At 55.1% G+C, this 27,627-nt stretch overlaps 1 protein-coding gene across 3 annotated transcripts in view; it reads left to right on the top strand.

The window, feature by feature from the left end:
• The window catches only part of CAPN5 (calpain 5), a 57,105-nt gene that overhangs the window by 10,190 nt on the left and 19,288 nt on the right, over positions 1 to 27,627 (top strand). For all 3 annotated transcript variants that reach the window (XR_004053657.1, XR_004053658.1, XM_010366768.2), the window contains exons 2-3: positions 7,473 to 7,672; positions 16,608 to 16,739. Coding sequence is in view for 1 of the 3 variants with exons in the window: in XM_010366768.2 (XP_010365070.1) it covers positions 7,508 to 7,672; positions 16,608 to 16,739 (297 nt within the window). In the remaining 2 variants the exon portion in view is untranslated. The remainder of the gene's footprint in view (positions 1 to 7,472; positions 7,673 to 16,607; positions 16,740 to 27,627) is intronic.

The following is a 27,627-nucleotide window of genomic DNA, read 5'->3' as shown; positions in this document are numbered from 1 at the left end:
GGCAGGTGAATCACCTGAGGTCAGGAGTTCGAGACCAGCCTGGCCAAATGGTGAAACGCCATCTCTACTAAAAATACAAAAATTAGCCAGGCATGGTGGCACATGCCTGTAATCCCAGCTACTTGGGACGCTGAGGCAGGAGAATGACTTGAACCTGGGAAGGAGAGGTTGCAGTCAGCCGAGATTGCGCCACAGCACTCCAGCCTGGGCGGCAGAGCGAGACTCCGTATCAAAAAAAAAAAATTTTTTTTAAAGTATTTTTTATAAAAGACATATCTTTTGTCATTTTTTTTGTAAGATATCATACTTTTGTGTTTTTTATAAAAGCCAAAAGGTGGGAGGTGGTATTTCATTGTGGTTTTGATTTTCATTTCCCTAATGATTAGTGATGTTGAGATTTTTAATTTTTTTTTTTTTTTTTTGAGACAGTTTCACTCTTGTTTCCCAGGCTGGAGTGCAGTGGTGTGATCTCAGCTCACTGCAACCTCCACCTCCTGGGTTCAAGCAATTCTCCTGCCTCAGCCTCCTGAGTAGCTGGGTGCCCGCCTGGCTAATTTTTTGTATTTTTAGTAGAGATGGGGTTTCGCCGTGTTGAGCAGGCTGGTCTTGAACTCCTGACCTTAGGTGATCCACCTGCCTCGGCCTCCCAAAGTGCTGGGATTACAGGCATGAGCCACTGCACCCAGCCAACGTTGAGCATTTTTTTCATATGCCTATTGACCATTTGTATGTCTTCTTTAGAGAAATGTCTATTCAGATCATTTGCCCATTTTAAAATCAGATCGTTAGGGTTTTTTTGCTATTGAGTTGCTTGAATTTCTTATCTATTCTGGATATTGACTCTTGTCAGATGCGTAGTTTGCAAACTTTTATCCCATTCTGCAGGTTGTCTCTTCGTTCTGTTGTTTTCCTTGTTGTGGAGAAACTTTTTTAGCTTTATGTAATCCCCTTTGTCTACTTTTGCTTTTGTTGTCTGTGCTTTTGGGGTCATATCTAAAATACCATTGCCCAGACCAATGTCATAACAGCTTTTCCCATGTTTTCTTCTAGTGGTGTCATAATTTCAGGTCTTATTTTTAAGTCTTTAGTCCATTTGAGTCCATGGTTGCATACGATGAGAGATAGGGAAACTTTTATTCTTCTGCATGTGGATATCCGGTTTTCCCAACACCAATTATTGGAGAGACTGTCCTTTCCGCTTTGTGTGTCCTTGGTACTTTTGTCGAAAATTAATTGACAAATTAAATGTGTGGATTCATTTCTGAGCTTTCTATTCTGTTCCACTGGTCTTTTGTCTGTTTTTGTGCCAGTACCATGTGGTTGGTTTTGGTTACTATAGCTTTGTAGTATACTTTGAAGTCAGGGAGTGTGATGCCTCCAGCTTTGTTCTTTTTGTTTAAGATTGCTTTGGCTATTCAGGGTCTTTTGTGATTCTGTATGAATTTTAAGGATTGTTTTTTATTTCTGCAAAAAATGTCATTGGAATTTTGATAGGGGATTGCATTGAATCTGTAGATTGTTTTGGGTAGAATGGACATTTTAACAATACTAATTCTTATCTACATGTACAGAATCTTTCCATTTATTTGTGTTCAATTTCTTTCATCAGTGTTTGATAGTTTTCAGTGTACAAGTCTTTTACCTTCTTGGTTATATTTATTCCTAAGCATTTCTTTTTTCCATGGTAACTATTGTAAATGGGATTGTTTTCTTAACTCTTTTGAATAGTGTGTTGTTAGTATATAAAAATGCTACTGATTTCTGTGTATTCCTTCTATACCTGTTTTGTTTAGAATTTTTGTCATGAAAGAATGCTGAATCTTGTCAAATGTGTTTTTTTTAATTCAGTGAGATGATCTTATGTTTTTTTGCCCTTCGTTCTGTTAGTATTGTGTATCATGTTTATTGATTTGCATATATTGAACCATCCATGCATCCTTGATATAAATCTTACTTGATCATGGTGAATGATCCTTTTAATGTGCTTTTGAATTATTTGCCTTATTATTATTATTATTTTTCCTAGAGATTGGGTCTGGCTATCCTCCTGAGGCTCTTGAGTAGCTGGGACTACAGGCATGCACCATCACACCCAGCTTGTTTGTTAGTATTTTGTTGAAGGTTTTGCATCTATGTTCATAAGGCATATTGGCCTGTAATTTTCTTTTCTTGTAGTGTCTTTATCTGGTTTTGGTAATGGGGTAATGCTGGCCCTGCTTTTCTATTTTACTTAAGTAGAATCATGTAATATTGCTTCTTTTGCTTAATATGCTTGTAAGATCCATCCATGGGGTTGTGTGCAACAACATTTTTCATTTTCATTATTGTTTACTATTCTATTATATGAATATACAAGAACTTATTGATCCATTCTTTTGTTAATGAACATTTAGCTTGTTTCTCATTTTCAGCTCTAACAAATACTACTGCAATAGACATTCTTGTACATGGTTTTTGCTGAATATGTGCATCCATTTCTATTGGACATATTCTTAGAATTACTAGATTACGATATTATATGAACACATGATTATATTATTTCTTCAGGTTTTCTAGATATAGTCAAATGGTTTTGCAAAGTGATTATACCAATTTATCCTCCTACCACCAATGCATAAGAGCTCTACTTGGGACTGTGTGTGTGTGTGTCTGCGTGTGTTTCACTTTCGTCATTCTAATGGGGCATAGCAGGTATCTCATTGTGGTTTTAATTTGCATTTCCTTAATGATTAGTGAAGTTGAGCACTTTTTCTTCCCTTTTTAGGCCATTTGGGTATACTGTTTTTCTCATGTTCTTTCCTAAAACCATTATTGTTTTACTTTTCAATTAGATTTGAAATCTATCTGGAATAAGTTTTGTATACGGTTTGAGGTAGGGGTAAGATGACTATTTTTCCTTATGGATAGCCAATTGACCCAGCACCATTTATTGAAAAGATAAATCCTTTCCCTAGTGCATTGTGGCAGCTCTTTTGTCATATATCAGGTGTCCTTATACTTGTGGCTTATTTTTGAACTTTATATTCTGTTCCACTGGTCTGTGAGACAGTACCCCATGAGCTTTGTGATCAGCCTTGTTACTTAGTGTAAGTCCTCCAGCTTGTTGTCTTCAAATGGCTCTGCTTATTCTGGGCCCTTTGTGGCTTTGAGGCCCGTGGTGGCTTTGAGGCCCTCTTGCTTCTGGGCTTGGGCTCAGCTGTATCCTTGGTTCTTATCATACCCCTGGGGCTGATGCTGACTCCATGACCCCGTCTCTCAGAGGCTCAGAGGGGTAAGTGACTTGCCCCTCCACACAGCTCTGGACCCTGGCCTTGGCTTCTGCCTCAAGGACAAATTCCTTGGTGTTCCCATCTACAAAATGGCTTAGGTGGTCCAGGGAAGGCTCACGGGTATCAGGCCCCTGGAAGATGAGGCCTTATTCTATCCTGTACACAGCCAGGCTGTCCCTGCCACCTCCAGCAGGTCCAGGGAACAGCAGACTAGGCCACACAGCCTCCTGGAAGAGGAGTACCAACCATGTCCCAGGTGAGGACAGACTAAGCTTCCCTAAGGCAGGCCTAGGAACAGATACCACTTTCTTTCTGTCGTCTGTCACCTTAGAGGCTGGAACCCAGTAGGGCTCAGAGGAGGCTTGCTGATTGACAGCTCAGAGGGGTTCCCACCTTGCCCAAGGACACACAGCAGCTAAATGATGCAGTTGGGATGCAAACTCAAATCTGACTGACCTGCCAGAAGTCTGGGTTCCTGAAGCTCCCTGGTGAGCACCCCCAGCCCCCTCATTCTGATCCAACTCAGAACTTCCACTCTTGGTCCACAGAGGCCTCGCTGTACAGGCCGGGTCTGACTCACCGCTGCCTTGGCCACAGGAGGAGGAGGGCTGATACCAGTGAGCCTTCCCTGGAGATGATGACCAGCTAAGCCGTTTTGTAGATGGGAACATCAAGGAACTTGTCCAGAGTCTGCAGCCTCTTATGCAGATCTCAAGCCTCCAGACTTCGTTTCCTAGGCTTCCCAAAGCAGGGCCCAGGTTAGCACTGTGTTCATTTTAGGGGGTGCCCTGATGTGGTAATAAAGATGTCTTTCGTACCTCTGAGCCTTCGCATGAACTGTTTCCTTTGACATACTTCATTTGGCCTTGTGCCTGTTGGCCACACTAGACCAACTCAGACAGGAACCCCAAGTTGTGGTAGCCCCCCCCATGCCTGGCAGGGGTCTGGACACATCGTGGGTGAAGCCCAGATGTCGACTGCCTGTCGACATTTTGTCAGTCCTCAGGGCACAGAGCATGAAAGGATACAGAGTGCTGCTCTGCATGGTGGGGTATTATTTGCTCCTCACAGTGGCCCAGAGGCCCTGGCACATTGTCTCTTCCAGACAAGGACCATGCAGACCAGTGAGGTGATGCGGCCTGCTCAGGGCAGCGGGGGCCCGGGCTGAGTCTCAGGAGCTGGAGAAGGGCCGGGCTGCAGCAGAATGTGCTAGGGCTACCGCCTAGATAGTGGGGATGTGGGCACCGGCTGGCACACAGCTATCAGGGAGGAGAGGAGAGGAGAGCCAGGCCTGCGCCAGGGTGAAGGGGTGGGCCCTGCTGCAGCAGACCTGAGTGCTGGTGGCTGTGATGTGGAAAACTGATTCCCCTTGGGAGCCTCCGCCACTCTCTGAGCCTTTTTCTCTTCTTGAAGGAATTCCACCTACACTCACGTTTATTGGTTCATGCAACACAGCTACTCAGTCCCTAGAGCCTCACATTGGACCCTGGGATAGAGAGAGGAGCTGGACATGGCCCCTGCCCCGGAGGGGCATGGGGTAGGCTGGGGAGGCAGACAAGTCATGTGCAGATGGGGTACAGTGTTAATGGGTGCTGTCCCAGGGGCACCAGCATGGCAGAGGAACACTGTGTGCAGAGGCCCTGAGGAAACAGTTTTGTGGGAGCTGCAAGGAGCTCCAAGCCCTGGAGCTTCAGCCCAGGGTGGAGAATGGTGGGGATGAAACTGGCAGGAGGAGGGAAGAGGGCAGGCGCACAGGGCAGCTGGGAAGCTCAGGTGGTCCTGCTTGGCCCAAACAGCTGAAAACACCAGGGAGACAGGAAGTGCTGCAGGCCTAAGCTCAGGCTCAGAAAGAAAAGGCCTGGGTGGAGCAGCTTGCCTGCCTTGTGGTCTCTCTGTGGCCTTCAGTGCTCTACCTGGAGCTAGCAGAGGACAGCTGGCCCTATGGGGGTATTGGCCCCATAGATACACTGGGAGGTGACCTTGGGGCAGATGGAGGGTGCAGAGGGCAGTCTGCAAGGGCTGGGGCCAGAAGAACCTCACATAAGTAGGCCAAGGTCAGCCTGGCAGGCGGGTAAGGCTGGAGGAATGGGGCAATGGTATCAGACCCTCAGCCAGCCAGGCCTGGCCCTGTGCAGCCCTTGGCCTAGCTGAGCTCTCCCTTCGTGGCCTCTGCCTCCCTTCCGTCCTCCCCAGGAGTGGACCCTCCCAACAGCGGTGGCCCCTTCCTGGCCTGGAGAACACCCAGACCCTCTTTCTCTACCAGCCTGGCTGTGTGACCTGGGTGAGCTTGCTCCCCATCTCTGGGCCCTCTAGGCTCAGAAACACTGGAATTGCAAGAGCTAATTTCTGGGCTCCTGCTTTCAGCTTCTCTGATCTAATTCTTTTAGCTTAAATTGCTTCCTGAGCCGACCCTGCCGGAAACCCGTGGTGCTAATGATGCTCCTTGGTGACTGTGCCAGAAGCCTGAAGCCCAGGAGCTGGCTCTGTGGGCTCCTCTCTCTCCCTTAGGCCTCCAAGGCAGGGAGAATGGGTGGGAGGGGGCAGGGCTGCTGGCCTCCCTGGGCAGAGGGGCAGCCAGAGAAGTTAAGTGGTTGGCCTGAGGTCACACAGCTGCCCCAGTACGGATATGGGGGCAGAAGGTGAAATGGCTTCAGGTGCAGAGCAGGGGACAATTGCTGTCAGCTCCCTTGGCAGGTGGGGGGGACAGTGGCCCCTCGCCCTCCCTGCTGTCCATCCGTGCCCGTGCTCACTGCCCGTACTCGCCTCTTTCCCTTCCTGTCTCTCCCTTCCCTATTTCCCTCCACGTGAGGCCCCAGTGAGGCCCCAGCTCAGCAATGGTGTGTGGGGAGACCCTGAGTGAGAGCGGTAGGGTCACACAGCCAAGGCGGTGGTACTGAAGTCGGAGGATCTGGGTCCCTGTCCAGACGCCAGGTTTCCAGGGGAGCTTGGGCAGGTCACCTCACCTCACTGAGCCTCAGTTGTATTTTGTGAAAGCTGGCAGCCGTGTGCCCACCGGCACTGTTGGCAGGCAGTACACACGCACATCTGGCCAGGGAAAAGGGGCGTCTCTTGGGACCACCGGGTGTCTCGGCTCCTTCCCCCTCACTCCTCTTCCCACTGGTGTGCTTGGCGGGCTCCTCAGCCTTCAGTTAATGGGTTCACTCCTTCCAGGAGGTGCAGTAGCGCTGCATAGTTCCCGTCGCTGAGCCGAGATAACGGGCTCAGAGAGTTCACATGACCTGTCTGGTGTCACCCAGCAGGAGGGCGGTGCCGCCGGGGCTGGCACTCATGTCGGTCTTGCTCTCAGATATCGCCCCCACAGCCAGCCTACCTTGTCCTGGTTTCCGTCAGGGCTGGGCTGGAAATTGTGGCCTTTACCCCCAAAGGGTTGCACTGTTACCCTGGGCAGGCCCCAGGAAGAGGAGATCGGGTGCTGTGGGGCTGCACTGCAGCCCAGATGGAGTTTGAGGGATGGGGTGGGGGGGTCATAAATGGGGTGGTCACTCAGGCGCTTGGCCGTCTGAGCATCTCTGGGCACACCTGATATGCAGTCCCTGCCAGCCACTGTTCCTTGCCTTGCCCTGCCCTGCCCTGCCCTCTACCCCTACCAGGGCCCCTGAGGAATGGAGGGAGGGTTAAGGAGCCATGGGCCTGCTCTCCACGGAATTGGAGGCATCTATTCCGAGGTGCTGTGAGAAAGGCAGCATGGTGCGGGGAGGACTGGAGAGAATGAATGAATGATGCCGAGAGGGGTACCTGGGGCAAGGTTTTCCCACACCAGGCAGAAATGTGCCGCTCTCTAGAGGATGGGAGGGAAACCCGGAGGCACACGCTGCTTTCCTGTGGGAGGCACACCAGCCAGGGAGCTGCCAGGGCTGGCCACTGGTCTGATTCTGTCTGGGGAGGTATATGGAAGGCTGGTCAAAGGAAGGCAGCGAGGTGGGTGCAGTCTGGGCCAGGCCTGAGCTCTGAGTGGCCTGCGGGCCTGGTATTGCCTCTGAGCTTCAGAAACGAGAGAATCCAGTCTGTGAAGTCAGGCTGCTTGTCCCGCTCTGCCGTATACCAGCTATGTGACCTTGGATAGGCTCCACGCCTCTCTGAGCCTTCCTTGCCTGTACCATGGGGCTGATGATGTCCACTTCACAGGGCACAGCAGGGACCTAGGGACTCCACGAGTGACGGTCTTCTTGCCCTCCTGTCCAGGTGTTCCCCCTTCCCTCCCTGAGGCAGCAACCACCATGTTCTCGTGCGTGAAGCCCTATGAGGACCAGAACTACTCGGCCCTGAGGCGGGACTGCCTGCGCAGGAAGGTGCTCTTCGAGGACCCCCTCTTCCCTGCCACTGACGACTCGCTCTACTATAAGGGCACGCCAGGGCCCACTGTCAGGTGGAAGCGGCCCAAGGTCAGTGTCTGGTCCCAGCTGGAGCTGGGTGAGCAGGCCTAGGCCCACCCACACGGCTGGGTCTGCAGGGACATTGGAGTGGCGGTAGGAGGCATCCTTAGCCCCAGGCTGCTGAGAAAGTGAGGGTGCTGAAATGGTGAGATTTGATCTGGATGGGGAGCTCGGAGAATGGGCTGTAATCCTGTGCCCACCACTGGATTGGTTGAGGCCCAGCCAGGCCTTCATCCCTCTCAGGGCCTCCACTTCCTCACAGGAAAAATGGGGCAGTAACCTCAGCCCCACTGAGGGTCATTTTTGGAATAAAAATGGGGTGATGTGGATATGACCGTTTTTAGTAAAATGTAGACTGACATCCAAATGTAAGGAATTTGCTTTCCTGATTGCTATCATCATGATTTTGAAATAGTCATTTGGGGTAGAAATGAAAAGTATTTATTATGATGATTAATCAATAATAATAATAGTAAAAAAAAATAGTAGTACCTACTTCATAGGGTGGTTGTGAGAATTAAAAGAGGTAATGCATGCCAAATTCCACACACAGTCTGGCAGCCAGTACGGGACCATGGATATTGATAATGATGAACAGGTGGCATCTCTCCGACCGCTCCTCTTGGTCCCTGAGGCTAGAGTGTGTTACACAGAAATGTTTGGCCTTGTGGTGTGATTTCATCCCCATGAACCCCGATTCCTGGGTGTGAGGGTGGGCTGGGGAGGGGTTCGCTGCTTGTCTGTGGGTCCTGCAGAGTGGGGTCCCTGGTGGCCTGGTGGAGGGGAAGCGGCTGGAAGTTACTGCGCAGGCCCCTCCCTGGCCTCCAGGGCTGTGCTGGTGACACTGTGAGGGCCATCCCCTCACAGAGCAGGAGACCATGCTGTCTCAAGGATGCTCAGGGCCGGAGGAGGCTGTGACTCCCACAGCCCAGTAATCAGAGGAGGCGTCTTGGAGGTGAAGGGTGATGAGGCTTTTGCCCAAAGGGCTGGGTGGGAAAAGGCAGAGGGAATAGAAACTCACAGGTCAGAGCCCCTTAGGCTCCTGTGGGCCTGCGGAGGGCCGTGCCCAGGATGGCAGATCTGGGGCCAAGATGCTCAACCTTGCTCTGTGGGTAGTGAGGTCCCTCTAAGGCAAAGGCTTTCAGCAGCCTGTGATAGGGTCAGATTTGCATTTTCCAAAGTTCCCTGTGATCCTCTGGGCTTTTTGGGAAAATGAAATGTAGTTTTCTAGTTTCCCTCTCAGGCTATGATCTCGAGTCCCTTCTGACTGAAAATACCCTGTAGATGTCCTTGGACTGGGACTTTTGAGAGGCAGAGAAACTGAGGCCAAGAGAGGAAGGTGCGTGTCCTAGATCCCCCATGAGCTGCTAGCAGGGGTAGGTGAGGACCCAGGAGCCCTGCCTCCCTGCGTCCCACCTTCCTGACACCAGATAAAGGGCCCCTGGTGCCCTTGACCTCAGTCCCAAGAGCTGTAACAGACCCTCTGGCCCTGTACTGACTCTCTGGAAGGCCCAGGAGCCTCCTGGCCTGGCCACAAGAGTTCTGCCTCTCGGGACCCCTCTCCCACGCCTTCCTCTCTTCCTTTGTCAAGTAGGTGGGGAGGGAGCTGGCCTCAAAGGGTCTTTGTGAGGCCTTGGCTGCGGCGGGGAGGGCTGGGCACTCGAGGTCTTCACCCTCCTCCCACTCCATCGCCTGGCTGCCCCCATCCTGACTCCCTCCTGCCCTCTGGCCATTGCCCGGATGGACTGGAAAGAGGCTGGTGAGGCCTGGCGCGAGCAGGCTGGGCCTGCCTGGGTGAAAGGAGGAGACGCCAGTTTGGCCCACTTGGTACTCTCCCGCTGCATGAACCAGGGGAGTCAGCTGCCCTTTCTGAGCCCCTTTCCTTGCGGGTTCAGGAGCCTTGCCACACCTCCTCCTCTCGTTGCCTTCCTTGCTGGCTCACTCAGTGTCCTGCCCTTTCTAGACACGCAGAGCTGCCCTGTCCTGGATGTGGGGGCAGGTGGCAGAGAACATATGGTGGCTGGTGTCCAGAGAACTGTGTGAGTGGAGCCCATGGGGCAGCATCGATAGGGACTCAGACCAGGCTAGGGTGGATGGTCCATGGCACTGCCTGGATTTCCTAAACCGTGTGTGTAGGCACTGCCTACTGGCTGGCAACAGGCCTGCGGGACAGGCAGCCTCTGTCCCACTAATGGGATGGGAGGTTTGTGGAGCAGGAAGTCAAGCAGGCTTGGCTCAGCAGTGAGGCAGGCCCAGCCCAGTGGGTTATTAGTAATGCCCAGCTGCTCACCAGTGAGAGGGAACTTTGGCCTCAGACAGCCTTGTTTTAATGAAGTCTTACCTGTGACTGCCTGTTTACAAATGGGAAGCCGTGCTGCATGCATGCCAGTCCATCCCCTCCAGCTTCTTCTCTGAGTTGGTCCTTTTTTTTCCAGACGGAGTCTCGCTCTGTCGCCCAGGCTGGAGTGCAGTGGCGCAATCTCGTCTCACTGCAAGCTCCGCCTCCCAGATTCACGCCATTCTCCTGCCTCAGCCTCCTGAGTAGCTGGGACTACAGGTGCCTGCCACTATGCCCGGCTAATTTTTTGTATTTTTATTAGAGACGGGGTTTCACCATGTTAGCCAGGATGGTCTCGATCTCCTGACCTTTTGATCCATCCGCCTCGGCCTCCCAAAGTGCTGGGATTACAGGCGTGAGCCACTGCGCCTGACTGAGTTGGTCCTTATAGTGGCTGCTCTGTTCTTGGAGGATCTCCTCAACCAGGCTCCCAGCCTCCCTGCCTCTCAGATGGAATGCCAAGGCTAGTTTTTGAGCCAGAATGAACTTGACTACAGCCTTGGCCCTACCTCACTAGAAGTGTGACCTTGAACAAGTCACTCCTACTTGGGCCTCAGTTTCCTCATCTGTAATTGGGAAAGGATAATTCTTGCTGGTCGCAGTTTCTGGAAACTGAAATGACTTGAGATATTTGTGGTGTCATACACATGGGAGACAGGTGACAAACTGGTTCCCCTCTCTTGCTTGTCTTCTACTTGGCAACCCTGTGTTGGAGACCTAGAACCACTCTGGCTGAGACATCCCATCTCCTATTGACTCTGCAGGTAGGACCAGGCCTTGTCCTCTTGGGTGCTGACCTGGGCACTTGCCTTGAACCCATACCCTTTGCCCACAGGCTCGCTATGTTTTTGTTCTTTCCAGTACAGTGGTCATTCACTGGCCCCTCACAGGCCTGGCTGAGGAGATGCGTGGAGAATGGGGACTGTCCCCAGACCTGGGAGCTCAGGGTGTCCTTTTTCCTCACTCAGGGCTAGGGCCCTGGTAGGCGGCCTCCTGTCACCACTGTGGGGGCAGCATCCCCTCATCCAGTGCGCTGTCTCTCCCACGTCTGGGTATGAGCCTGGAGGGCCTTTGGTGGAATGCAGAGGGGACGAGGGGTGGGGGTCCAATGAACAGACGCCAGTTTGGAACCTCCGGAATTCCCCCGGGGCAGTCTCGGGGGCCCCAGCCCCAGCCCAGTCCCTGGGACTCTTGTCCATCAAGCCATTTCCTGGAGATGGCCCTACTCCTGGGCTCCCTGAACATAAGGCCTTTTCATGCCACAAAACAGGCAGTTTGCAGCAAGGCCTGGCAGCACGGGGAGGCGGAGGCAACTGCCCAGGAATGACCCCCTTCTGGGCATGTGCTCAGAGATGGCGTTCAGTGGGGTCAGGGAGAGCTTTCAGAGGCCTTGAAGGGTGGGGACCGCCATGGAGGAGAAGGAGGTAGAGCTGGGGGAGGGCAAGTCTTCTGCAGAGGGGATGGGCCATAGGCTACAGCTCCCTTTCCAGTTCCAGATGGAAGTCCCACGTCCCTCCTGGACCTGTTTCCCACTGTCTAGTTCATTCCCTCTGTGATCCTAGATTCCAGGCGGGAGGTGACTGGGGTAAAGCTGGATGGACAAAGAATGGGGGAGGAGGACAGACGTGGAGGGAGCCTCTGCAGGTACAGCCCAGGTGCCATGGATCCAGTCTGCTGCCTTGCCTTGCTTTGTACACCAGGACTAGAAACCGGAATTTCTTGTTGTGCCACAAAGGGAGAAGGGAGGTGGGCTAGGCTGTGGCCTGTCAGGTGAAGCTGGTCTTAACTGGCTGGGAGGGGCTGAGCAGGGGAGCGGTGACTGCAGGTGCAGAAGGCTGTCCTAGAGCTGTGTTGACTGGAGAAATGGTCAACCTCCAGCCCTCAGGGGCAGCCCCTGTACAGCCCAATCCTGTGCACCGCTTTGTCCCCCCTCCCTCCCAGGGACCTGTCCGCAGCCCCAGTGGAACCTGCCAAGCTTTGCTAAGCGTGGAAGTTGGCAAAGTCAGGCCTGGGCCCTGCTTAGGCGCTCACAGGCTGGTGATGGGGACCCTAAGGAAACCCAGCGAGTATGCACAAGGATGGAAGGGAGCACAGGTGGTTGGGCACCTGAGGACTGCTTTGGAGGCAGCGTCTGCCTCAGGACACTTCGGGTCCCCATTTCCCTCCTGAACCTTCCTGCTTATCAGCACTCTCCATGCCTGCTCTGCCAGCATCACTGCCTCCAGGCAGCTTCCTCTGATTTATCTCTGGCTCCTGTTGTCACAGCCCTGCTCACATGGAGGTTCAGGGCCTGGCTCCTTCTCAAGGTCCCTGCCTGTGGGCAGAGACCTCCCCTCACTTACTCTATGACCTATGTCCAGCCAGTGGCCCAGGAAAAGTGGAAGGACAAACACTGGACTTGAGAAGCCTGGCCCCATGGTGGCAGGGGTGAGGGCCTGGGCATCCCCAACCCCTTGGTCTCACTGCTATCTAGTGAGACACCCCCTAATCTGGGTTAGGACAGGTGCAGGGTGACAGGTGAAGGAAGGATGGCTTTGTTACCCATAAAACCTAGCCCACCTGAGACCAGCCTGGACAACATGGTGAAACCCTGTCTCTACTAAAAATAGAAAAATCAGCTGGGTGTGGTGGCAGGCGCCTATAATCCCAGCTACTCTAGAGGCTGAGGCAGGAGAATTGTTTGAACCCAGGAGGCGGAGGTTGCAGTGAGCCAAGATTGCGCCATTGCATTCCAGCCTGGGCGACAGGGCGAGACTTCATCTAAAAAACAAACCAACCAACCAGCCTAGTCCCCCTGGAGACTGCAGCCAGACCGCCTGAATTTGAATCTCAGTTCACCTCTTCTTGTGTGGCCCTGGGCAAGTGACTTAATCTTTCTGTGCCTTGGTTTCCTCATCCGTAAAAAGGGGATGCCAACTGTGCCCACTCACAGGGTTGTTTTGCACGGTGCCTGCCACATAGCAGGTGCCCAGACATCATGAGATATTTCTTCTATTGTTCCTTTACAGGTGCCCCAAGGTGGCCCCTGGATTCCAGAGCAGACTCCAGGTGCCACCAACCTCAAGTGGCTTCTCTTGGTGAGAGCTGGTGACCCTGAGCCTCTCCTGGCAGTGGGAACATGCCTGGCTGCCTTCTGCTCTGTCTGCTCCTTCCCAGGCTGCACGATTGCCCGCAGGTCCCTGCTCTTCCACAGCAAGTCAGGGTGATGGAATCTGGGAATCGCGACTCCCAAGCTCCGTCTGTCTCTCAAGGACTGGAGAAGTGTCTGGGGCCAGAGCCCTGTTCTGGGGCCCAGATCTGGTTGGATCTGCACCTCAGGTCTGCCCCAGCTGTGGTGCTCAGTGTGGGGAGATCCTGGTTGGGAGCCCAGCAGACCTAGGGCGTCCCATCGGATTGGCCCACTTACTTGCCTTGTTACCTTGGACATCACTGCCCTGTCCTGGGCTCACCCTCCTCCTCTGTGGGATGGGGCAGTCGTGTGTCTGTCTTAGGACACTGGCTGGGAGGATCTAAAGTGGAGGGACACCTGAGTCACTTCCTGCCATAGACCCTGGTGATGGCAGGTGGTAGCTGTTTCTCTTCCCAGGGATGTGGCTGGGGTCCTCCGTATGTGGAAGCCCCTCTCCCTTCCCCATCTTGCCTGCCCTCCTGGCCTCAGGGAACAGAAGCTAAGTCATAGCTCCCTCTGGCTCAGAGGATGGGCTGGTTGTGGGGTGTGGGCCAGGGCTGGGAGGGAAGATAGGAGGGCAGCAGGGAGGGGAGGCGAGTCCCTTCTTCCTGCCTGTGCTTCCTGAGGGGGTGCCCTTGGGGATGGATGAGAGCAAGTGGCCTCACTGGGTTTCCTAGACCTGTGCTCTGCAGAAGCCGCTGTGCAGGTTGGCCCTGGGGCACCCTGTGGTGCCATCTGGAAGGAGGGGCCAGGTCTCAGGAGCTGCTCATGCCCTTGGGGGCATTCTAGCCTTTTCTCTGACCCTCTAAAACTCTGGTTCTTCTGGGCAGAGGTGACAGCAGGGTCCCCATCTTGGTGGGAACTAGGGGCCCTCTGCCCCATTTTCTCTTGCCACTGCTCTGCTCCGCGATCTGTAGAGTCCCTACATAGCCCTGTAGGGATGGTCATTTATCTCGTCTGCACGGGTGAGGCCCAAAGTTGCAGAGCCAGTAGACAGGGAGCAGACATTCAAGTTCTGTCTTCCTGCCTCTTCCGCCCTCTGCTGGCCACCTGTGGTAGGATCGCAGAAGCTCTTGGGATGGAACTAGTTCAGGAGTGCCTGTTGGAGTGGAGGCAGGCAGAGGGCTGCTGCCATCTGCCCATGCTGTGTGGCCAGGGCATGGTATTCAACCTCCCTGGGCCTCAGTTTCCTTATCTGTAAAAGGGAACTATTGCCCACCTCTCAGTGCCATGGTGAGGATGGATTGTGGTGCTAGCAGGATGCCTGGTGCATGAAAGGCATGTCTCAGTGTTTGCCTGTCCCCACCCTCCTCGGTACCCACAACCCCTGGGGAGCAGTGGCTTCCTCAGCTCAGTGAGGCAATGGGAGAGGAGGAGGGGCCTACTCTGTTCTCTGGGCCAGGGCTAGGGATCAGGCCAGGCCCCACCACTGAGGTTCAGGCCTTGGCGTGGGATGATTACAGCTGCGGGAACACAGGGTGAGCTGACCCTTCCTGGTTGCATCTCTTGGTGCTGGAGCCACCCGTGGTGGTTTGGGCATAGCTTCCTAGCACCTGAACATTGAAGGAGACTTCCATTCGCTTTGGGTCAGGCCCTGGGCTTGGTACTTTACATACACTGATTTCTCCTCGCAAAGTAGAAATTATTGGCCATGCACATTGGCTCAAGCCTGTCATCCCAGAACTTTGGGAGGCTGAGGTGGGACGATTGCTTGAGCTCAGGAGTTTGAGACCAGCTTGGGCAACATAGTGAGACCTCATCTCTACAAAAAATTTAAGAGTTAGCTGATTGTGGTGGTGTGGACCTACAGTCCCAGTTATTCGTGAGGCTTAAGCCAGAGGATCGCTTGAGCCTAGGAGGTTGAGGCTGCAGTGAGCTGTGATTGTGACTGCACTCCAGTTTGGGTGACAGACGAGACCACATCTCAAAAAAAGAAAAAAAATACAAACCCCAAATCCAACAACATAAAGAAATCGTTGTTCCTACTTTATAAATCAGAAAGCTGAGGCACTGAGAGCTCGCCAGACTGCTGAGTGAGGAGCTGGAATTCAGTCTCCAATCCGAAAACAAAGCCCATGCTTTTGCCTCTCACAGCACTGCCTCAGGGGGCTTTTAAGGAAAATACTCCCACCGCAGGAAGAGCTGGAAAGCCTGAGCCAGAGCTCCTTGGGCAGGGTCAGGTGCAGAGGGTAGCTGGTACTGGAGCCCCCCGGGCTGCCTCTCTCTTGGCAGGCAGGGCAAGGGGCTTCCAGAAATTAGGAAGTGCTGGGCCTGAGAGCAGCCAGTTGCTCATGGATCATTCCCTGGTCAGTGGCTGCCCTGGCCGGATTCCCTGGCTACGTCTCATGGAGCAGCCTCTTGGGCCATGCCCGCCGGTCTGTAGAAAATAAAAATGGAGGCTGGGTGCGGTGGCTTATGCTTGTAATCCCAGCACTTTGGGAGGCCGAGGTGGGCAGGTCACCTTAGGTCAGGAATTTGAGACCAGCCTGGCCAACATGGAGAAACCATGTCTCTACTAAAAATATAAAAATTAGCTGGGGATGGTGGTGGGCCCCTGTAATCCCAGCTACTTGGGAGGCTGAGGCAGGAGAATCGCTTGAACCCAGGAGGTGGAGGTTGCAGAGAGCCGAGATTGCACCACTGTACTCAATGCACTCCAGACTCCAGCCTGGGCAAAAGTGCGAGACTGTGTCAGAAAAGAAAAGAAGAGGGGAGGGGACGAGAGCGGAGGAGAGGGGAGGGGACGAAGTTTTTACTCCACTTGCGTTTTTGTTCCACTTGAGCATTTGCTTGCTGTGTGCCTTTGACAAGTCACAGTCCCTCTCTGAACCTTCATTCCTCACCCATACAATGGAATGACAACTCCTCGCTCCTTGGGCGGCATGAGGATCAGATATAAGACTGTATGAGTCAAGTGCCTTGCGGGGCCTGGCCCACTGCTCCCCACTGGCCCCTCACTTTGTGCTCCCCACATGGGATTTGGGTGTTTGCCCCATGCCTGCACTCCCACCCCACTTAATCCTCCTGGGCCCCTGTGGACTGGCAGGGGTGGGCACTCAGGCTGCTGGTGCTGGAGAAGGAAGGGAACGGAGCTTTTGCTGCTTAGGGAGGGGCGCAGCGGGCAGAAGGAAGGCAGTGCCCTGGGTCTGGAGCTCTGACCTCTTCCCACAGGTTCTTCATCAGCAAACCTTTAGCAGAGGAGCACTCTCCAGCCAGGAAGGGGAGAGGGATCCCAGGCAGGACCATGGGGTGAGGGGCAAGCAGGGAGCAGATGGGCCATATGGGGCCCCGAGTCTGTGGTGGGAGGCAGGTGACTCTCCATGCTCACGGTCACACGGCAAGTCTGTGTCTGTTGTCTGTGTCTGCCATGTCCTCTGCCATGGGGGGCATCTGCATGCTTCTCAGCCCCTCACGCTGTCTCCTCACCGTCTTTGCAGGACATTTGCGAGGACCCCCGCCTCTTTGTGGATGGCATCAGCTCCCACGACCTGCACCAGGGCCAGGTGGGCAACTGCTGGTTTGTGGCAGCCTGCTCGTCACTTGCCTCTCGGGAGTCGCTGTGGCAAAAGGTGAGGCCTGGGGCAGGGTGGGGCAGGGTGCTGGGGAGTGTGAACGCAGCCTGCAGCTCTCACTGCCAGACAGGTGGAACCTGAACGTGGCAGATGAGACTTTCAAAAGCCTGTGCCAGGGATGGGGTGGGGGACCCCAGTTCTGGCCGAGCGTCAGAATTGCCATCCCTCACCCTCCAGCTGGGCAGGCACTGGGAATCTGTGGGGCTCCCAAGGTCATTCTGATATGTTCTCCCCGCCCTCGCTGTTGGGAACACTTGGCGGATTAACACACACCTGTGAAATGTGGAAGCTGTGTGCCTCACATTTAGTGTGCAGTGGACACCACTGGTGGGGCTCAGGAGACCCCTGACAGACACAGACCTGCTGCGTGACTTGGCTGGTCGCTGTCCTCCTCTGGGCCTGACTTTCCCCAGTTGTTGAGCAAGGGTGGGTTGGCGGTCCCCAGCTTCACGACTCCCGGTTCCAAGCGAGGGCTTGGCAGTGAGCCTCAGCACTTGGTAGCTTTGGAGCTGGCCTCAGGTTACTCATCAGTAAAATCAGGACAATCTGAGTGGCTGTCTCTTGGGGAGTGGTGAGGGTGGGACCAGATGCTGCACTCAACGAGCCTTGTGTGGTGTGGTGCTTGGCCAAAGGTGGCTGTGCCTACCAGCATTATGATAATTAATATCATAGAACATACAGGTAAGGTACTCCTGTGCAAGACTGAGTTTTTCCTCATCCTCTGAGGTATCCCTTGGCCATCAGAGGGAGCGCACCGTGCCTTTGGGCGAGGCTGAGACTCTGATAGCTGTCTTGCTCTTGAGTCTGCAGAACGGGGGGTGTGACCTCTCAAAGCCACTCCAGGGTGGGCATCCCTGGGGCCTAGCCCCAGTGGTCCTGCAGGGTAAGAGCAGCTGCCTGCTGTAGGGCCCCTGGGGCCTTGGCAGAGGCCACAGTTGCAGCGTGTGGATGTGGATATTCATGGGGCACCTGAGCCAGGACGACTTCCAAGAACCATGCGTTGGCTCATTTTACTTTTACGCCTGAAGGCCCACAGAGGGCTGGAGCCTGATTCTGTGCTCTGGGTGTCGGGCTGGTCCTCACTCTCCAGCTTCCAGGCTCCCACCCCCTTCTCTGAGCCCAGAACAAGGTCCCCCTGCCTTAGAGCCCACCCCGTGCTAGATGAGGGCTCAGTCAGGGGCTGAAGGGGCACATGGGCATCCTGTAGGGCTGTCCCCACCTCCCACCTTGCCCTGTAATTGCCTGTTTTATCTTTCACCTCCCCCATGAGGTGAGCTCCCCATGAGCAGAATTGGCCCAACGTATATGTCCCTGCTGAGGCCACCAGGGACGTGGAGTAGAGAAGGCTCAGGAGAGTTTTGGGAGCAGAGCTCCTTTCCAAATTGTTGGATTCAGCTACCACCCAGCAGCCCCATGGTCGGCCTTGCTGTCCCAGACCTCCCAGGGCCTTGTGGTGCTGGGCCTCACTCCACTGGGTCCTCTCCTGGGGAGGCCATCTGTCTGGCCATTTGTAGGTGGAAGCCTGTGTATTCTGCCCTGGGCTTGGCCCCAAGCGGTTCCTGGTGCAGCTCTGCCTCTCACCAGTGAAGAGCGGGCCCAGGACTGCAGGTAGGAGGCCCGTGTTTATCTGTGGGCCAAAGGTTCCTATTGCAGGGAGTTGGGGCACCTGGCCTGGCTGGTCTGGGAGGCTGCCAGGGCCAAGAGGCTGATCTATAGCAGCTTGGATCCCAGGGAGGCCAGGGTGGTTCTGGGTGCTCCTGGCTAATTGCGCTTTGCCTCCTGTGCTGCTGTGGTGCTAGCCCATGGATCCCAGAAGGAGGCTCAGGGCCCTGCGGAGCTCATTACTGTACCTTCCCTCCCTCGTCCCTGCTGACTAGGCTCTGTTTGTTGTCACCCCTCACTTTCTGGGCCTGTTGCCCTGCAGGGCCTCCTTGTTTTCTCTATGGAAGGGCAGTGGGGGTGCTGCGCAGCCTGAGCTGCACCCCTGCCCTCCCCACCTCACACTTGGGAATTCTGAGCCTCAGACACACTGAGCATCACACCCTCGACACATATGCCCCCAACACCACCCCCCCGCCCCCCCACAGGAAGCCACCCTTACTCCTCACAGGATTCGAAGCCAGCCTGACCTGGATTTGATGCTGGCTGGGTCCGCTGCTAGCTGTTTTTGTCCTCAGTGTAAATTGACCTTTCCAGCGCCCAGGGTTGTGGAGGATTAAAGGGGCCAGAGGAAGGCAAACCCTTGCCTTTCACACTCTCTGCACTTGTTAAATTCCCTCCCCTGCCCCCTTCCAGATGCCCCACCGGCTTCTCTGTTCTGCCAGACATCTCTTAGCCTCTGCCCTGATCCTACGGGATCCCTGATGGGGGCATTTTAGCTTCCCCGACTTGATGGTACATTCCCTAAGGGCAGGGCAGTGGACTTCAGGTGACCAGGTTTTAGGAACTTGAAATCAGGATTGCAACAGTTTGGTTGAACATTTGCCATTGGTCCTGGCCTGGCCTAAGCCAAGGTCGGCTGTGAGCTCACCTCTCTGGAGCCTGGGGCAGCCCCAGGCACAGGGGCAGACCTGACGCCTGCTCTGAGCCACGGGGCCAGGCCTGGGCCCGGGGGGGGGGTCAGGCAGCTCCTGGCCAAAAATAAGCATGGAAGTGACCAGAGTCCCAGTCGAATGCCTGGTTGTCTCTAGGAGAGAGTGCTGGGGTGAGCAACCCTGCGTGGGGCCTGGGAGAGGCCAGTGAGGGCATTTAAAAATGCCTCCCACTCTGTCCCTGACCTGGTTGTATTAGCAGTTCCTGCTCTTTAGTTACCTAGCAGTTCCCTTAGCACACACAGATGGAGCACCAGCTGTGCCCTGACAACCATAGTAGATCCTGGGGACGGAAGGCTTGAAAAAGTACAAGGATGTACAAAGTCACGTAAGGTTTTAATTTGTCAGGCACAATCAGTGTTAAGGGTTTTCTGTGTTTCCTTCTAGTCCTTTTTTCCACTTGGTGTTAAAGAGGATTTTGCTTGTTTTGGTTTTTTTTGAGTTGGAGTTTTGCTCTTGTTGCCCAGGCTGGAGTGCAGTGGTGTGATCATGGCTCACCGCGACCTCTGCCTCCCTGGTTCAAGCAATTCTCCTGCCTCAGCCTCCCGAGTAGCTGGGATTACAGGTGCCCACCACCATACCCGGCTAATTTTTGTATTTTAAGTAGAGATGGGGTTTCACCATGTTTGCCAGGCTGGTCTCAAACTCTTGACCTCAGGTGATCCACCCGCCTCAGCCTCCCAAAGTGCTAGGATTACAGGTGTGAGCCACTGTGCCCAGCCTTGTTTTGTTTTTTCGTATACATTTTTGCAGTTACATCTGCAAGTTTAGAGCTTGCTTTTCTCCTCTGTATTCATTGCTACATCCAGCCTTGGGTGGGTCCTCCCAAGGTGTCTGATGGCTGCCCAGAGGTCTGTGGACTTCAGTGGCCCCAGCCCCCAACCGCAGCCTCCTGCATCCTGCCTGCTCCCTTGCCCACAAGCCTCAGTCCACCCCCTCTGCCTGCTCCCCTCCCTCTTCCATCCCTTTCTCCCCAGGCCTTCCCTTGACTCCCACCGCTCCTCCCTCCTGCCCAATCTGTAAGACTCAAGCTCCCGTCACAACCGTCCTCTACCTTCAGCCTCCTGAAGCTCGGTGCCACTCTGCTCAGGCCCTCCCCAGGGGTCTTGTGCCCCTAAATCCTCATCAGTAGAAGCTGATCACACCCCTCTCACCCCCATCACTCAGGATCCAGAAATAGGGGATCCTCCTTCCCCAGTGCTGCTTCCAGACCATGGCGTCCCCATACAAGCACTTGGCTTCTTCACTGGGCTCCCAACCTCAGCCCACTGTGTTGCTGTCCCCACCAGCCAGCTGCCCTGGCCAGTCACCTGAGCACAAAGGGCTTGGCTCCTCCCATTTCCCAGCCCATTCTACCCCAAGAACTGCTGTGTCCCAGGCTTTACTGTGTCCGCCCTCTCACTTTGCCCTTTTACCCTTGTCTTAGTTCTCCATCTCCTCTCCATCAGCCTTCACCTTCAGCCACCTCGGTCACTTGCTGCCATGCCACAGCCTGGGCCCAGAACTGCTCTCCCTGGAAGTCTTCAGCCAAAGGCCCAGTCTCTCTGACCTCACCTTCCAGCCATCTTGCTCACTTCCAACCCTGACACTCACCTGCCGCTACTCTTCATTTTGGCCCTGGCCAGTACCTGTGTACTGTCTCCCCACCTGTCCACCTTCCTCTTGGCCTTGGGCTTGGGCCCCATGGTCCATCACATCACCTGTCCCTTGTCAGTGTCATTCATTCATCCGTTCATTCATTCATTTCGTTCATCTGTTCATTCATTCATTCATCCGTTCATTCATTCGTTCATTCATCTGTTCATTCATTCATCCGTTCATTCATTCGTTCATTCATCTGTTCATTCATTCATCCGTTCATTCATTCGTTCATTCATCTGTTCATTCATTCGTCCGTTCATTCATTCATCCATCCGTTCATTCATTCATTCATCTGTTCATTCATTCGTTCTTTCATTCATTCATTCATCCATTCATTCGTTCGTTCTTTTGTTCATCCATTCATTCATTCGTTCATTCATTGATCCATCCATTCATTCATTCATTTGTTTGTTCATCCGTTAGTTCAACAAGCATTTCTGAGGCCTTCTGTGTGGCAGGCCCTGTTCTGGGTGCTGGCCTAGAGTGATGACAAGACACACTTCCTACACTCTCAGGACAGGTGTGTCACAGGCAAAAACTGAGCAATTCAACAAATAAAAAGCAGAATGTGGTGCTGGAAAGGATAGAAACAGCTCCCCTATATGGAGGAAAGGGAAGCCTCCCATGGTAGTTCCTTAGCCAAGTTGTTCCCCTCTCCCCTGCCCCTCCAGCTACAAAGCAAAAGGTTCTGTGAGGATCAGGCAGTTGGACGTCTAGCTGTATGGTTCTCTCAAATACCCTTGGGGGAATTGCTGCCAATGACCTGCAGAGCTGACCCAGGGCTTGCAGTGTGGTTTTAACAGGACCAGGTATTCTGTCTGCCTTGGTGCCCCTCTGCTGTTCAGGTAGCCCAGGATCCCACTGATTGATTAGCCACCGTCTCACAATTGACCGTGCTTGTGGTCTAGACCCTTCAGATTGTTTTCCGTTGTTACACCTTGGCCTTGACTCTGTCCTCTTTTCTGTATGTGGCATGTTGTGGCGACGGCCACTCTCCAACTCCCATCCCCACCCTCTCCGCAACTCCAGCTCCACTCACACATTCCAGTTCTTTCTTTTCCCCAGTATAAAGGCTGAGCTCCTGGTTCCGCCCTGGGCCCTGGGGATATAAACATTTGCCAGATTCTTCCTCTGCCGCAAGTCTCCTGCGGGAAACTGAGGATTAATTCAGGTGGAGTAAGTGGTGGGATTTGGGTAGAAGTGAAGCCTGGTCCTGTGGTGGCCATGGTGCAGGGCTGTGGCACAGCCAGCCGCCAGTGTCACCCGGGTCAGTAATGCTCAAGGCGCAGTCCCTGGCCCAGCAGCATGTCGCCTGGGAGGTGGTTAGGAATGCAGATTCTCAGGCCCACAGAGCCCTGATAAATCAGGAGTTCTGGGAGGGGGTCCAGCAATCTGTGTGTTAAGTCCTGAGGGTGAGTCTGATGCTCACTCAAGTCTTGAGAGCCATGGGTCTGGGTGAGATGTGGTAGCTGGGCTGAGATCCTGGCAGGGGACTGGAGGGGAAGGGTCCCAGGGTGTTTGGGAAGCAGAATCGACAGACTTTGGTGATTGGGTGTAGAAGAGTGAGGGGGAGGTGGGTGTCAGGGGTGACTCCAAGGTTTGGCTTAGGTAACTACAGATCTCCAGTCACTGAGCCCTCTCTGGTCCTGGCTTCTCCACCTGGTCCTGCGGGTCTTTCACCTTCTCCTGTGTACCTCCAGTGAGGATTGCTCCCCACCGCCCTCCCCATCACTGCACTTACGAAGTGCTCGCATCTTCACAAACAAGCCAGCGCCCAGCCCGGCCCTAGTAGTCAGGGCGGTTGCCACAGCAATTGACATCAGCGACCTGGTCCCCAAGGAGCCTGCCACCCTCCGCCTGCCTGCAGGGCCTGCATTATCGCTTCTGTGGGGACTGGAGTGGAGGCAGATGGGGACTCCCACCCCTCACACACACCCCATTTTGAGAACTGGGTGGGGCTGGGAAGGGCCAGTGACAAAGGGAGGGGAAAAGGGAAGGGCAGAAGGTAGGCGGGGCATCCCTTTGGTGGCCTCTTCTCTCCACGGCCCCAGGCTCCAGCCCACTTGGGTCCTTGGTGTTGGTGGCAGCAGCACTTGGGCCATGGCGGAGGACAGGCCGCAGCAGCCGCAACTGGACATGCCGCTGGTCCTGGACCATGACCTGACCAGGCAGATGCGGCTACGCGTGGAGAGCCTGAAGCAGCGCGGGGAGAAGCGCCAGGATGGGGAGAAGCTGCTGCAGCCAGTGGAGTCCGTGTACCGCCTCGACTTCACCCAGCAGCAGCGGCTACAGTTCGAGCGCTGGCATGTCGTGCTGGACAAGCCAGGCAAGGTCACCATCACAGGCACCTCGCAGAATTGGACGCCTGACCTCACCAACCTCATGACACGCCAACTGCTGGACCCCATTGCCATCTTCTGGCGCAAGGAGGACTCGGATGCCATGGATTGGAACGAGGCCGATGCCCTGGAGTTTGGGGAGCGCCTGTCGGACCTGGCCAAGATCCGCAAGGTTATGTACTTCCTCATCACCTTTGGTGAGGGTGTGGAACCCACTAACCTCAAGGCCTCCGTGGTTTTTAACCAGCTCTGATGGCAGCTGCCAACTGCTGCCCTCCTCTCGCCCACCTGTGCTCTGCCCTGCCCCTGCCACCTTCCCCCCTATATTTTTGGGGCCATTCTTCTCACTGTTCAGCCTGTCTTCGGCTTGCCCAGAAGCCCCCTGAGTCCCACGCCCTTCTCTGCTTCTCCCTGGTGCCAGCACTCCGGCTCACAGGAGGGAGATTCCAAGGCTCCATAGCCTACAAGCTGGACTGGCCGCCACATTGATCTAGACAGTAGAGGCCTACTCGGGGCCAGTGTGCATGGACAGGGAGGCCGGGGCCATCTGCCTTCTCTCTGCTTCATTGCGGGAGAGAGAGACTGAGAAAGACCAAGAGAGACACAGAGACGAAGACTGAAAAACCCAGCATCCGCTTCCTCCAGAGTCAGGGAGACGGAGGTGATGGAGCAGTCTCCACGGGGAGTCCAGCAAGCCAGCACTCACTGCTCCCCGGCCTCGGTGCCCTTTGCCAGAGTCTGTGTCTGGGCTGCTGGTCCCACAGCACCTTGGCAGCCCTCAGGATGTGGGGCAGGGTTGCTGCAGGGGCGGATTTGGGCAGTGGAGAGTGGCTGGCGCCCTGGAGGCTGTGGAGGCCCAGCTGTGGCTCTTCTGGACCTGACTTCAGGGTGGAGGAGTGAAGGGGGAGGTTACACAGAGATCTGTCTCTACGTACACATATCCATGAGAGAGAGCATGCTGTATTCATATGGATGTATTCAAGAGGTCTATTCTTGCCCTAGGAACAAGTGCAATTTTGGATTATCTGTTCATCATTGCTGCTGGTTCAAGGATGGCTCTTAACAGGGGCCTGGTCCTGATGACCTTGGCCTGGGGGCTTCCTGAGCTAGGAGACTGCAGTTCAGACAGTGAAACAGGGAGCGGATTAGTAAAGGGGGTTCCCTTTGCCTTGGGGGAAGTTGGAGCTGGAGAGAGTGGATTCTCCAGGGCCTCAAGTATCCCCTGCTGGGGAGTCAGGCTCATTTGAGCTTGCAGGTCAGGGAAGGCAAGTGCTTCATCCTGAGATAGCATCTGTTGGCATTTATTGGGCTTCTTCAGTGCAGCTGAGGGGCGCAGGGTGAAGGCGTGGTGGGCAGTTACGATGGCTGATGGTCCTAAGTGGGCTGCAGGCGGTAGTGGTGTGACGGCAGAATGCTAACCTCTGAGGTCATTGGGTGCAACTCACTCACCAAACAGATGGGGAAACTGAGGCACAATTTTCATCGGATTCAGTTCTGGCTCCGAGCCTCATTCCCCTTCACATTGCACAGTCCCAAAGAGCCCCCCTTTTAGGGGAGTGCCTGACCTGCACCTAACATCAGCCGAGTACAGCTAAGCCACTGTCCCCAGCACCCTGACTTAAGGCCAGTCTTGTGTTTTGTCCTCAGCCAGTCAGAGATGCATCCAAGACATTTCCCCTCATGAAGCAGAGCTGTCAAGGAACTTGCGGCTCTAGAACAGATGCACTGAGGGCCAGAGAGTCAGGGCCGTCCCCCAAGGTTGGGGCTGCCGGGAGGGTGAGCCCCACCTCGGAGGTGTGCAGGCTGGGGCAGCATGCTGCAGCTGAGATTCTGCGGGTTGGAGAGTGAGAGAGTGGCTGTGGGCTGAGCACTGGTCCATTCTGACTCAGCTCTGGGGCCCGTTCTGGGACAGGCTTGAAGAAGTCCTGGCTGTCGCCTGCCCTGCCGAGCACGCAGGGAGGCCAGGCCCATGCACAGTGGCCCTGCCCTTCTGCCTCTTTGCTTGAGCTCTCCCTGCAGCTCTGGGGACCCTCTTAGTCCTGACTGCCTATCTCCCCAGCCAATCTGTCCCGGGGCCTAAGTGCCTCTGCTGTGCCCGCTGCAGGTCCCCAATAAAGCCTGTGCCCTGGCCTTGGTGGTGCGCACTCTCTCGCCATCAGCCCCCATCTCCTTCACAAGCCCTCACAGCCTCGAGCACCTGCTCCCTGGCCATTTCCCACACTCCCCCAGCCCCTGCCAGCTTCCAAGGAGGAGGCCTGGAATAATCAGGGGCTTCACTGAATCTCCTGAGGCCGGCCAGGAGCCTCCAGCCCTGACTGTTTCTCTGGTAGCCCCAGAGCTGCCTCCATGTGGGGTGTGCAGAGAGCTGTGCTGAGGGAGGTGCCGTCTGGGCACTGCTGAGGGTTTGGGTAGGAAGGCACCAAACCAGGTACAATCTCGAGTCTCCCTGCCTTGCAGGGCCACTGGGCAGGGTGTGGACGGAAGGGCAGAGTTATGAGGGGTGGGGTGAGATCAGGCCTGTCCCTGGGTTTAGTCTGGCCTCTGTCATGGATGAGCTGTGTGTTCTCAGGCAGCTGCCAACCCCCTCCCAGCCTCAGACCTTCCAGAGTGAACAGCTTGGTTCTGTGAAGGCCCTTTCAGCCCCACCCTCTGGGAATTGTCAAACTGCCGGGCTAGACTGACATGGGCAAGATGTAACCCCAAGGCCACGTGACTTTAGTGCCCCACTTGATCCTTCCTCACAGCTCTGTTCCCTCATCACCACTCTCAAACTCACTCATTTTTGGACAGAGACAACTGAGGCCCAGAGGAGGAGGCCTGCCCAGGTCACAGAGGGCATGAAGGGGCTGGAAGCAGGTGTGGGCGGGCCAGGCTCTGGGCCTGTGGACCTTTGGCCCCATGACACTGGCCCCTGGGATGAATTGGGGAGATGGGCCCCACCCACCTGAGAACCCAGGCTCGGACTGGGCTGCCTTCTTTTTCTGGAGACCAAGTCAAGCCCTGCCTTGGGGCCCTCACCGGTGGTTTTGTTTCGGAATGAGCCCTGCTTCAAAATCCAACCCCACCACTCTCCTGGGTCTCACAGCCCCTTTCATGCCCACCTCGGAGTAGCTGCTGCCCCCTGGTTTCCCTTTCACACACCCCTCACAGCATGCGCAGAACCCTTCCCCAGCCCCACACCCAAACCCCCGCCTGTCTCTCAGGGTCTCTGCTTCCCTGACATCCCTTCCCCAAACTGGCCTTCCAGCCACTCCTAGAGGTGCCTGAGACAGAGGAATCCAGCCTCAGGACAGCAGTAGAGGCCTGGCTGTATCCCCAGAGTGCAGGAATGGCAAATAACCCATTTTCCCTGGAAACCACGAGAAACCACAGGGAAAGAGACCTGCCTTTCCCTGAGCTCTGTGCCCAGAGGCAGCGAGTGCGGTGAGCGACCTAGCCCACCCCACCCTGCCAACTGGATGGCCCTGGGCAACCTCTGAGCTTGTTCCTCATCTGTGAGTTGGGGCCAGCAATGGCACCTCCCTTGAGGCTGTTGTGAGGGTGAAATGGGCAAATGTCCAGAAAGTGCCTGAGCTTCCTGGAGCCCGCACATGGTCACCTTCCCTCCCTGAGTTTGCCCATGGTTACTGCCCCATCACCATAGACACAGGGTCTCCCCTCTCAGTTATCCCAGGGGTGGGGGTACAGGAGAACCTGTGGAGAGCTGAAGTAAGTTGCCTGAGGCATCACAGGCCAGTGCCGATGGCAGCAGGCGCGGGGTGGAGGCGTGGGCAGGAACCTGGCCTGGCTCTGTGGTCTGAGAGAGCGGCCATGGGGGAGTGTGTCCTCCTCCGTCACCATCGCCACCTCAGAGCGGCCCAGCAGAGACCATTAGCCTTCACATGATTGCTGGGGAGCCGGAGGCCCAGGGGAAGGGGGGCTGCTCTAAAGCTGGGGATCCCTGCCCTGTCTCAGCCGCCCCATGAACAGGACCTGCCGTGGCCACTCTGGTGCATCGACACCCTGGTCTCTGGTAAGGAGCAGTAGGGCTCTGCTCTCCTGAGAAGGCAGGGGGTGTCCACCACACACACGCACCCACTTCAACACGTGTGCACACCTGCACACACGTCCACACACCTGCACACATGCACACACCTCCACACGCGCGCACACCTCCACGCGCGCGCACACCCCCCACCACATGCACGCACACACCCCCACACGTGCACACACCTCCACATGCGCGCACACCTCCACACGGGCACACACACGCACAGGGACTTCCACACATGCGCACACACCTCCACACACGTGCGCACACGCACCTTCGCGTGC

The sequence above is a fragment of the Rhinopithecus roxellana genome, chromosome 15 (genome assembly GCF_007565055.1).
Source record: "Rhinopithecus roxellana isolate Shanxi Qingling chromosome 15, ASM756505v1, whole genome shotgun sequence".
Lineage (NCBI taxonomy): Eukaryota > Metazoa > Chordata > Mammalia > Primates > Cercopithecidae > Rhinopithecus > Rhinopithecus roxellana.
This window is presented reverse-complemented; position numbering and strand designations above follow the sequence as displayed.